The 12,906-nt window shown below is 43.4% G+C and overlaps 1 protein-coding gene across 3 annotated transcripts in view; it reads right to left on the minus strand.

Annotated features, from left to right (window-relative positions):
* The window catches only part of pard3ba (par-3 family cell polarity regulator beta a), a 143,828-nt gene extending 135,271 nt beyond the window's left edge, over window positions 1-8,557 (minus strand). For 2 of the 3 annotated variants that reach the window (XM_071464563.1, XM_071464561.1), the window contains exons 1-2: window positions 8,103-8,557; window positions 687-788 (exon numbers count right to left, since the gene is read on the minus strand). In XM_071464563.1, coding sequence (XP_071320664.1) covers window positions 687-788; window positions 8,103-8,219 — 219 coding nt within the window. In that variant the 5' untranslated portion in view covers window positions 8,220-8,557. The remainder of the gene's footprint in view (window positions 1-686; window positions 789-8,102) is intronic. The other variant, XM_071464562.1, reaches the window with a different exon arrangement.
* Window positions 8,558-12,906: the final 4,349 nt, after the last annotated feature.

Below are 12,906 nucleotides of genomic sequence, written 5' to 3' on the forward strand. Positions count from 1 at the left end.
TAGCAAGAGGAATAAATTTGTTCTTTATAGAAACTGGGCCACTCTCTGTGTGTAAGGAAATGCAAAAACTCCCGAGCCATCTCCTGTGAAGTTGCATCACTGCTGTTGCTGAGAACTTCCCTTTGTACATGGATGATTTACCTGAAATTGTGTTGTTTTTTTTTTTTTTATCTGTCTCTGTACAAATGAACATGACAGCTAAATCACATGGCTCCTACTGCTTCGCTTTCTGAGGAGCCAGAGGGAAGGAGGTTTGGAGAGAGAGGAGAGCAGGGGAGGAAATAAATTCACCTCCTTACCAAAGCGTGATTGGAGCCAATTAAGATGCAATCACTCTATTTTCTTTGGTCAGAAAGAAAAACTTGTTTTATCACATTCACTTGGGTCAAAGCAGTGACAAGCTAACCCAGGCTTGGATTTGTAAATACCTTGTTTATTGGACATCCTGTCATCCTGCAAGGCTGGAGACTTTAGCACGCCGTCACAACAAATCCGCTACCAGACTCTCAGCACGGATAAGAATGACGGATTCCCTTCCCCTCATATCAGGCATAGAACAATAAGGAAACAGCTTACTGCTATCATACAGTACGTCAACATGTCTATGTGTTGAGGGCTGGACGAGAATAACAATCAACCAAACGTTTCACACCATACACCCTCGACCTCGTCCACCTGCTCCTCACCTTGTCTCTGTCGTCCACCAGATCGACTAGCAGGTCGTCCATGTCCAGGATCCCTCCCTCAGTGTACTGCAAGTGGTGGGTTCTCAATGCCGTCTCCCCTTGCTGGACACAAAGACACCAGTTAGCAAAAATGATTGAATTAGCATTAGAGATATTAAATAAAATAACAAATAAGAACAGCTTCAATTACTTACATCATGGCTAGTTACTATTTTATCCTGTACAGTTAAACTAAAACAGCTAGAACATCCAATGACATCTTACCAAGACTTTAACCAACCAATCACCAACCTCCTTTAGCTCGTCATACTGTAAGATTGACTACAGACAACACAAAGGTTACAGAAACTTAAAATGCCAGGCAAATTACTGTGGGGCAACACATGTACCAACACAATAGAAACAATGGATATTTGTATCACACAATGCTGACAAAAAATTTTATGCTGAGGTAATTGTATGTATAGTAAAAAAAAAAAAAAAAAAAAAAACTGAACTAGGCCATTATGCTCCAGTATGAATGCTGTGTTTACAGCAACAAATGTGGCACAGTACTGACAGTCAGTCAACATAATAATTGCATATATTCAGACACAACAGCTGGAATCCCTGTTTGTTTGGCAGGTACAGTTCAGGACAGATGACCTACATTACACTGTACATGCACAGCACCAGCTTTTAAAAAGTACAGCTTGTACAGGACTATGTGAGCGTGAGGTGGGGGAGGACAGGAACTTTTCCAGTTTGGCTGCTGCGCGGGGAGCGGTGGTGGGCACATTCCAGGCCGGTTTCTCTGTCACCATGAGGACACAGGTCAAAGTGAACACACCCCACAGAGCGGGAAGTGCGCAGAGCCTCGTGCTTCATACACTGACAAAGAGAACTAGGACTTTTGACTTGAGCTGCAATTTGGACTCTGTGTGCTGTTTACACAACAAAATCAAATGAGAAGTACACAAACAATAGCATCTTCCCCTTTCTGTGACCCAGTATTCGCACAATCTGCTGTGGTGATGCTTTGCAGATCTCTGCGCTCATTTCTGGGCAATTTCAGATGAGGATGATGATAAATTGTGTAAATTATGACTACAAAGTGAAACAGAATGTAGCTGTGACCTTCTGAGTGGGTTCAATATTTGCTGTTTTTCCACATTAAAAGGAATTCCTGGACTTAGAAAAGAAATCGTTGACAAGCTTTATCGTTTCTAACAATGTGCGCAGTAGAAAATGGCCCATTAGGAACTGCCCAAACCAATAAGCAATCTGTCCGGAGAAACACAAGACTACATTACCAGCTAAATTAACAGCTATAGGCTATAAGCCTCAGAGGCTGGAATGAGTTTGGCTAAGACCCAGGAAGCAGCTTCTGCTGTATCACTGAGCCCTGTTGTGAATGGGCTTGTTCTTGCTCCACTGCATCCAAATGTGAATTACGGGGCACAAAAAAAGAGGGTGTCTGCCTTTTACAATGGGCCAAGTCCATTCTCTTAAAACAAATGGTTGGGAAAGCCTGGGATTTCAATCACAGGAATAAAGCCAGAACCTCCCTTTCTTCAGAAGTGCCCATAATACCAACACCAGAGCTCCCAGAGATAGAGCGGCAAGTAATCCGCAACTACAACTAGCACACAAATACACTGTGGCTCTCACACAATGCAACGGCATTGTGTGATATGCAAACAAGCATGCAATCCATTGAGACAGAGCCCACAGCATCCTGTCACTGTGAAAATATGAAGTTGTTTCAACATAAATATGAGGGCCAAAAAAAAAAAAAAAAAAAAAGAGGATGCCTAACTTCCTCATGGTTTGCATTGTTTTGTCATGGTGCTGGGGCAGTATTGACCTGTGATCCTTATCTGGAAACATTAGGTGGATAATGACATCTGATAACATGCCTGTGCTTTCACACATGGTGTTAGTGATGGCCTTGTCATCTCAAACCCTGTCTACGCTGCTATCAGATCTTAACAGGCAGGCAGAGCAGGCGGACTTGCAAGGTCAGGGTCACGGGAGCGACGGAAACACCCAAAGACATCCACAGGTTTCTTTTTGAAACTTGAAAGCAAGGCTGGTGTTACTTACGCTGTAATTAGTGCCGGAGGGAAAGGCCTGCTAGCACTAAATCTCACTCTGCAAACACTGTCGTGCATGACAAAGCGGCCCCTCAAAGATAATGATTATGAGATACGACAGTGCCGACAACAGAAATATAAAAATATTTAAATTCAGTGCTGTGTTTATTGATTGTTTACTCCAGCACATGTGGGATGGAGACGTTGAAACCGGTGGAGCCAAGACGTCAGGCCAGAAAAACTGGTCCAACCTGAATGACTGCCGGCATTCTTCTGACGCTCACTGTTTATGTGCGAGCGAGTGAGTGGGGGTGTGTGTGTGTGTGTGTGTGTATGTGAGACAGCAACAGCAAAGGAGGGAAGGGCATCACATCACCAATATTAAGACACACGCCTTAATGAAATGAGAGTGCGAATTTCAGGGCGAGGGATTCATTCACATCAGCTGATTAGAGCACAACAATGCCCGAGTGTTAATTAGCGTCACCTCCGCAGGCCGTGCGTAAGCACACCTGACGTACCTGTGCTTTAGTTGTGCTCTGCCAGAACTCACAAGACCACTGGAGACACGCTTTCCTCGCTACCTTGTGATGAAAAGGGGCGAATGTATGACACTTCAGAGGGAAAGTAATCTAGAGGGGAGGAAAAAACCTTCTGAAGTCCCTCGTCGTCAATCCCTGGTAATTCCCCTTTGTATCCTGAACTCTTCCCATGAAGTGAAAAACAAAAGGAGTTGGGAGTCAGTCAGTCAATAGCAGAGGAGAATTACCGTGACAGTTAGAAGAGTAAATTCCCTGCAAATTACACTATTAAGTCCCCCAACCATTTAAAGCGATATCGCTCCTTCTTCTCCCGCTCCCCCTCTCTGGTGAGCAAACACGACACCACTCAAGAACAGTGAAGCACCAGGGCGATTAGCGGAGCTAAATTCGCTGCGGTGGTGGCGGCGGTGGTGGTGGGGGTGCTATTTCACACTTTGATCCTCAGAAGAATGTGTAATTACACAGCTGCAGGAGGACGGTGTGGATTTAGCCGTGACAAAAAAAAAAAAAAGTCTTTAATGAAGGAGTCGATGAGGAGCTGTCCTCGAGTTCGGTCCATCAGTGCCAGTGAGAGGGAAGAGAAAGGAAAGCCGTGGAGAGAGTTTTCTCTGAAGGACGGCGGCAGCAAGAAACAGAGACAACTTGACCTCAGCAGTCGCCCACATTCTGCTGTAATCACAGGCCAGAATGACTCCTGAACACTACAGAAACATATTATGTAGGGATGCAATGATCCAACCTTACACACCGAGTATCAGCCATGAAATGACAGATCCACTTTTTGAACGTTATAATATTCAGTCAGGCTGCAGTTGGTTCACATTCTCCTGAATACAAATGAGCCCAATGACATCCACACACTGACAAACACAGATTTTAAATTTAGGAAAAACAGATAATCAATATCAACAGATATCCTCAGTTCAACTTTATTTGCATCCTCTCTATTCAGCATTTATAAACAGTATATAAATGATTCATACACAGCAAACAGTTTGTCATCAGAAACCAGTGTTTACTGATGTGTTTGTTATATCTATACATCTCTGACCAACTGGTTAATAAATGCCTGATAACACAGGATAACATGAGTGTAGTCATATATAATGACATTGCATTTACAGTTTTAAATCTGCCTGTGAATAATCAGTTAAGAAATCCTTTACTACACACTGAAACATTTAGTAAGTTATGAGGAATATGTCACATTCAAGAGGATAGAAAAGTGTTTTGTGAGGCTACAGTGACCTTTATCTTTGACCTTTGAACACCAAAATCTTATCAGTTCATTGTCAAGTTCACTGGTACCAAATTTAAAAAAATAAATAAATCCTGAAGGGGGTTACTGAGACATTGCGTTCACGAGAGTGGGACAGACGGAGGGACAGACAACCTGAGAACATAATCCCTCCGACCACCACCAGCACGGACACATAAATTACCAGCAGTGATTAACAAGCTGCTTACAATCTTGATTGTTTATTTGCTGCTTATAAATGGACTTGATCCATTTTTGACACACAGTGAAACCAGACAGGATGGCATTTCGATTTTAAAGAAGTTTTCTGAGAACTGATACACAATCACATCTGCTTTTTAATGTCAAGATGTCTGGGATGCTCAAATTTGAACTTAGACACCAGCAGGCATCTGTCCTGCTGAAGTGCCCTTCAGCTAAACAGTGAACACCCTCTAGCCTCAAGGTGCTGCACAGTAGTTACACAGAGCTTTGAACTGGAGAAGTATTTCCCCTCAGGGATCGATAACGTTCACTGTGACTATTTCCTTGAACACATCAGCGTGATCATAATTCAAATGCCACAAACAACAGCTACATTAAATTTTAAAAATTCCTTTTGCATAGCTGAGCTTTGACGCACACCACATACCCATCCTCACTGGACAAGTCCTCTCTCTCCTACATACACGAGGAGGAGGGCAAAATGCTTTCAGCTTGTTTAGCGTGCTGTCAGGTGTCAGCAGAGCCGGTATAGGGGCTGTAATCTGAACTGAACCTGCACAGACAGACCCTGGGACAGAGAGGGACAGCGACAGCCCCTGGCTCTTTCCCCTGAGAACACACAACACTTTAAGTCTACATGCTGGTGCCCCAGGCTACAGGCCTACACTATTACAGTAATCTAGAAAAACAGAGGTAGGTCAGCTGTTATTAAGGTACGACTCCTCCCACCTGCAGCTGTGGACTTTTACCTTCATCACAAACTCCAGCAGGTTCAGGTTCACCACTGTTTTTCATTTGTATAGATGCAACTAATCAAAAATAACTCATAGTTGCAGCCCTGTTATTTCCTATTATTACAGGAATAGGAAATTACTTTCTACTAATCAAGCCTTGATGTTTATGGAGCAATTATATAAATGGCAAAGTATGAAACATAGTTATTTAATTTTCAGTAACTTATACATCTTAACACCTTAAGTGCAAAACTACATAAATCCCACAATCTTTTTTCATCATGTGCCATATCAGCAGAGCTCGAACAATGTGTGGAAACTATATGTGGAACTCTTTTATTACCACCATGATAGCAAGTGTACACTCATACTGTACAAATCACACTGTATAATGAGAAGTGATTTTCAGCATGTTTCAGCAGTTAGTTAGAGGCTTTGTCGGTTAACAAGACTGTTTTCTCAACAGAGGAGGTGAAAGCAGCTGAACGTGTAGAGTCACAGCTGAGATCACATTAAAATAAGCTGCTAATTAAGGTCTACATGCCATCACTGCAATTCACTGTGAGAATGTGCAGTATCCTGTTCACCGTGCACATGGCCATAAACCAACACACACAAACGCACCCTCGGTGATTAAACCCAGGTTTTTGACACTGTCCCTGCTGTCAGTGTTGAAGCCGGCGAGAGGGGAAATGTGCAGTTAATGTGGGCAATAAGTAGATTCTGCTGGCAGGAGCAACCGGGCTCATAGCTGGTCCGATGTATTTAGTCCTCTCTGGCACTTACAGAGCTGGACTCTCCTTGTGATGATCTGCCTCTATTAAGAGAAAGCAACAGACTGCTGAGTCAGCGTCTAACAACGGCCCCTAATTAAAATGCTCTGTGAAAAGCAATCAAGGCCTGGGTGTGTTCTAATCACACACTCGCATTTAGCCTACTTCAGCTTGTGCACCGCAGCGTCTCAGTGGGAATCAACAGGGACCGCTGGGCAGAGTGGGCATGGCTGTGGCTGTCAGTGAAGCAGAAACGAGACAGCCCAGGGGACACGGAGCAAGATGGGCTCCTCTATGTGTGTGTGTGGGTGCGTGTGTGTGTGTGTGTGTGGGGCTATCTAGGTGTTTTACATGTTTGAGGATGCACATTCAGTAAGTGGAAGCAATCCATCAAGCCACCCAGTCAGTCGGTCAGTCCGTCTATCCCTGCCTCCGCAGCCTCTCGCATCCCCACAAGCGTCTCCTCGCCTTAGGGGGGAGGCCGCGTGGGTGGGCTGTGGGGAGAACCAAGCCAACCGATAAGACCGGGGCCTGTCACCAATCCTAATCCCCAATCACTCACAGGACAAAGCCTCCTGTCCGCCGCGCACATCCCCAACTGCAGCCACATTGAGGACATCAAACAGTAAACTTCCACCTGCCCACTGAGATACCAGGGCTTAAACAGGGATCTATTGTGCAGGTAGACAGCCGAGGCTGCAGCCAGCACCACCTCACACCCGCACAGAGACAAAACACACATCAGCATCCTATCACGCCAGGACAGCATGCACGTACAAAGCCGCTGATTAATAAAAGGTCAGTTCAGCAGAATGATTAATATTCAAGAGATTGCAACATCAGGGAGCAGAAAGATGTGGGGGTCAATGTCTTTGTTTATAGGTGGGACATTCATAACACTCTACACCTGTGGTTCCTCAACTCTTGCTACACCACGAGCTATTATCAGTTTCTGTCCAGTGGATGCCAGCGGAAATTCACTTTCCCCTCAACCTGTCAGCACCTACATTTCCCATGAAGTGACTTTCGACTCCGGTCACACAGCAGAGAGCAACAGCCAAAGGTGACCGAGTTTTTGGAGCGGAGGCATGTCACAGTCACACCCCATATTCATCATCCAAATTGTGCTACGGCTGCATTGCATTGTAATCTGTTATGGCAAGCTCGTTATTAATTGTGATGGATTTCAAACTGTGCGATTTGCTCAACATTTGCGCCCTTTCTCTTTCATTTACTAAAACATCAACACCACTTGTGTTAATGGATGAAATGTTTATTATTTGATGCAAAATTCAATTGTGGCTGCACCTGGACAATAAAATAGAACCATATATAAAAAGGTACATTACCATCACTCTGTTTAAGATGGATTAATACTTAAATATAATCAGGCTTCAGGCTTTACTCATTTTATGTATAAATTTGCTACCACTTAAAATTGCAATAAGGTAGTTTTAAAAGAAAAAAAACTTAAATGGGGGTCAAACTTTGTATGAATGACACTTAAACTTGCATGACATGTAAAAGTTGAGTAAACCAAACTCCACTCAATTTTAGCAGCAAAACAAATCATGATTTATAGGCGGATAATGTGACCCTTCCTGTTTCACTGAAGCTAGCAGCTAGCTATAATGCTATGGAAATAACAACCTCGCAATTAGGCTCTTCAGGTGACCCCCACCTGAGTCAGGTTATGGAGCTAGCGCTTACAACATGTGAAATAATATTAACCGTGGGTACATTTAGATGAAGTTGGTGGAAGAGTAAATGAAGCTAGTGACGGGTTTTTTTTTTTTGTTTGTTTGTTTGTTTTTTTTCAGGTGTGCTTACCTGCTCCATAATCCTGCGGTACCTCCGTGTGGCTTGGTCGATTAAATCCCGGACGGTCCATCCAGCTTTGCAGGGAACCACCACCGCGGTGCCCCCGAAAGTTACTGTAACTTTCATACTAGCTATAAAGTCAAATATTTATTTATTTATTTTATTTATTTTAAAGAGTTAAGAAATGAATCGGTAGTCTCTCCCGCTCGGGGCTGCTCCCTGAGTAAAGAAAGTGGCACCTGTCTGTCGAAACTGGAGCAACAGGTGTCTCAGGTCAGGATGAAATTACGATGAAGTCGCTTCTCCGCCTTTACCGAGAGGAAGCAGCTGAATTAATCCCCAGAGGACATCTTCTCCTCGTCGGGACAGTCGGTGGAAAGCGGCTCTTAATGCCGCCGAGTGTGACTTTGTGTCATGTTGAGCTGTCCGCCGATACACCCAGGCAAAACAAACCGAGAGAGGAACCCGGAAGAAATCACAGCGACTCCGGCTCTTCAGGAAATTACCTTCCCACCGACACCCATGGATGTGTTATACAGCCCAACCACTCTCACAGCGCTTTATTTACTGCCCTCATATGTGTGATATAGCTTTAATATCTTTCAGATGTTCAATAATTACAATATAATAACACATTTAATATTGTATTTGATATACTCATTACTACTCATTAAACACTCGTTATTACATAAATAGAAATTAAAAAGTAGGATTCTTTGATTTACTAAATACTAAAAAAAAAATGTGTTACTATACTATACATATGTTATAAGGTGTTATAAGTTTGAGTGTTTTTATATTGTAGTTTTGCTGCTTGTAATTAAGTTAATCTCTACTTTTCCACCTCTGGTTAATCCTATAGGAATCCTAATGGAATAGGTGGTAGGATTTATGTGACCAGATTGGATCCAAAGTCAGATTTATAATTGGGAATATATATGAGACTCCTGCAGTTCCTTTTAACCTGATTGACCCGTCTTCATTTACTCATGTAAAGTCGTATGATTTTATAGGATAAACAGAAGGACGATGAGGTAAACTGTCCACATGCATTTGCAGAGAGATATATTAGCCTAACTGCCCCCCCCTCACTAAACCCCCTGCACACACACACACAGACCACCACACCTCTACTCACACAGACATCACACATGCTAATTACCTAATCGTTATTGTCTGTCATTTTATGTCATTAGGTGTGTTGTGAAATTGCCTTTATGGATATTAATGGCAGCTGACGCGCTCCTGTGCCTTATTCCCAGGCATTGTTTGGTTTTGCTCTCGGGAATTTTCTCCCCATCAAATCAGAAAGCCACCACGGCAGATGGATTCATAATTGGGACAAGCAATTATTTCCACTGCCAGTGTAATTCATCCGAAATGTATGGGACGGAACAATGAAGGGCTGACAGCCTCTTTTGCCTCTTGTTTCATCTCACTCCTATTTTTTTGGAGGGGGCAAGATATGAGGACAGAAAGTAAACAGAGAGATGGAAAAAGGAGAAAGAGATAATCCCTAATTAGCAAATCCTACAGTGGCTGCATCCTTCATCCATAATCCCTGGACTCTGATTTTTAAGACAGAACATAATTTCATACCTGGTTTAACACAGTGTTTGCAGAGTCAGTGACATTATATGATGCTGCTTGTGTTCCCCCAGTGTGATCATCGCAGCTGCTGACTCATCGCTCTTTGCAACTTGGCTGCAGTCACACTCACAGCACTGGAACATGTGTGTGTCCGTACAACATTATTTAAACCCTGGGAGCTGGGGGGGGGGGGGGGGGGGGGGGGGGGGGCGGCTTAGCTGTTGTCTTTGGATTCACCTTCCACACTCACCTGTTCTCGGCTTGTTCCAGCCGCTTCCTCTGAGCCGCACTTGGCAGCTTTTCACTTCAACAACTTCAAGTGGCGTCGCGAGATTGCTGGTAGAAATTCTGAAAGTTTGAAGGACTTCATCATCCAGAAATCATGTGAAGTGGCACCAGTAATGTATTCTTTATAACAGCAGGTGTGGAGACTGAAGAAAATGTTTTGGATGAAGTTGGCGAGTCCTTATTGTGAACATGTGAGTGTGTGTCTGCTCGTAGCAATCAGGTTTTTGTCTTTTTTTCTTTTTTTTTTATGCCCCCATGGGGGTTTTATAAAATTTGTTTTTGGGAATTTTGTCTTTACACATGAAATGCAACAGAGAGACCAAACCAGACACGCTATGGTTACATGGTATGTGTTGATGCCCCGCCTCATGCATGTTTAATATTTTTACTTTTTTTTTTTAATCCTGATTTTTATGTTTTGTTGGTTTTTCATTCCCTGATCCAGATGAGTAAAGTGTCATCTCAGCTGAAAGTGAACTTGAGACAATTTTTCATGACCACAATGCATTTCTTCTTCATCAAAACTCACCTGATGCAGCCTTTCTGCATTTTCTTAATGTCATTGTTGGTTGCAAAGTATACTAGCAACAACATACACACACACTTATGTTTCCCCGAGTTTTCGACCACATCAAACAGCCCCCTATATTGAATTGAACTTGCTCAGGTCATGTGATGACCCGGGTTGTGCACATAAGTCAGGTGATGGGAGATCATAGCGTCTTTGGCACCGAATGAATATGTTTTAAAATGCTCTTAATTCAAAGAACTTATACATGTGAGCAAACCACGGCACTCATTCAGCAGGTTTGAGCCATACATGTGCACACATACTGTATGCACACACACAGTCACACTAACACGTTGCTTAGAGAGGCTTTGTTGTTTGCTCAAGGTGGCCACCTGTCTGCACAGTTCCCCTTTATGTCACAGAGAAACAATGGAGTCTTTTGGACATGACATGACAGAGGCCTGAACATGTTTTCTCGCTGTAACATGTGAAAGAACAGGACGATGAAACACATCACTGTCAGAAATGTGTTGTAACACACACACACACACACACACACACAGTGAAAATTAGATTTCTCTCTCCCTGTGTAAGAGAGGAGCTGCTGTCTGACAACAATGCCGCTCTGCAGAGTTTGCACAACAGTGCAGTTGTCTCTATGATGTCACTTCCTCTATTTATAGAGGGACATGCTCTCACCTGTGCTGGTGGTAAGCAACATGTGATGCCAAAGCAGAGGTTTGAAAGGTTCGTCGCTGTTGTTCATCAGAGTTTAAAAAGCTCGGGTTTACAGCTCTAATGCTGCTGCGAGTGCATACTGTAAAACGGTCTATCAAACCTTTCTTTTGAGTCTTTTCAATCTTATCGCCGTATGGAAGTGAGGCAAGCTACCCAAAGCGTTGGCCGTCAATAAAAGCCCAGTGATGGTTTTTGTTGTTTTGTTCGTCTCGAGTCGAGTGCAATTTACAGGGTTGGGTTGTCTGGGTCGATAGCTGTGTTGATTTGCTTTCAGTCTTCAAGCAGTGCCCCTTTTCTAAAGAGCAAAATTGACATGTTCTCAGCGGCAATGCCACCACCCCTGTGTTTTAGCTCAGTGTGAGACTGAGGCCGGTCAATAGCTGAGACTTGCTTCACTTCCTGCTGCGCTGCTTACAATTACAGCCTTGAATCAGTAGCAAGGATTACTCATAAAAACCTGCTCTCACTCTGTGCGTGTGTGTGTGTGTGTGTTTTTGTGTAGCTGCGCAAGTAGGGCAGGAGAGATAGTGTTCGCAATCACAAAATATGACTTTCATTCAGCATGAGGATTTCATTTCAGACCTCAGGTATAATATTCATGCTGCAAAATTGCATTTCTTTTGTGTGCGGCTGCTGAAAAGCTCCAGTCGAATAGCTAAAGGCGCTCGCCTGTGAATTACAAGTGTTGCCAAAGTTGCCCAAATTGTCTGAAATTATGACAGTTATTCAAAGCAACACAGCAATCATCAGGCACCATGATCTATGGACACACAGGGATGCATATTCCACTTGGAGAGTATTACACTTCTGCAAGTTAGGAGGATCCTCCTGATGCACTGCTGGCAGTCCGCTTCCTTTTGGATTTTTCAACAGACTGCAGGTACAATGTGCAGGACAGTAAAAGTAAGAGGAAGAGGAAGTTTGATGTTCTTCAATCCTATAAACCAACATGGTGAACATACACTATGGGGTATTTCCATGTGGAAACTGTTAAAACATTTATTTATTTGCTGTTATGACAGAAGATACAGGTAATACAGACAGATAATCCCCTCTGTCCTCACTTTCAGTTGAATTTGTCTGGAGCCTGCTGGAGGTTACATCTTTGACCTCTTCCATATTGGACAAGCGACCTAGGAAATACCCAGCTGTCAGTGTTAACCGCAGCCACAATCAGTGCCCAGTGGCAGGTCAGACTCCGCTCAGATCAGTTCAGTTGAGTGTTTAACCTGTGTGGAGCGGTCTGCCACCCACCATGCTTAACACAGGGGGCAACCATAAGGATTTTAAAGGGCAAACTCCACCTGAAGATGCTCTTACACCTTTAGATATCATCAATTTGCAGTGTTAAGTGCATTTCAAGAATGCCTCAGTCTGTCTCCTCCATGCTTTATAATTCCTTGGATGCACAGCGCTCGGAGAGGAGAGCGTGGTTTTATAGTGGGCCAGTTTAATAGTCACAACACACAGCTGAAAAATGCCAGAGCAGTGACATTCATTCATTTTAAGTCCGAGCTTACCCCGCATGATTTATGTCGCACCCACCTTCAATGTGAGATAAAGTCAGACGACTGAGAAAAGCTTATCAGGGTTTAACTTTGTGGAGTGCAGTCGGACATTCAGTCACATTCACAATGAAATGTTCGCAGTCCATAGAAAGACAGGAACCAAATGAAATGTGCATTG

Source organism: Trachinotus anak, unplaced genomic scaffold, assembly GCF_046630095.1.
Source record: "Trachinotus anak isolate AG129_WGS33_773 ecotype Australia unplaced genomic scaffold, CSIRO_AGI_Tana_v1 ptg000026l, whole genome shotgun sequence".
NCBI lineage: Eukaryota > Metazoa > Chordata > Actinopteri > Carangiformes > Carangidae > Trachinotus > Trachinotus anak.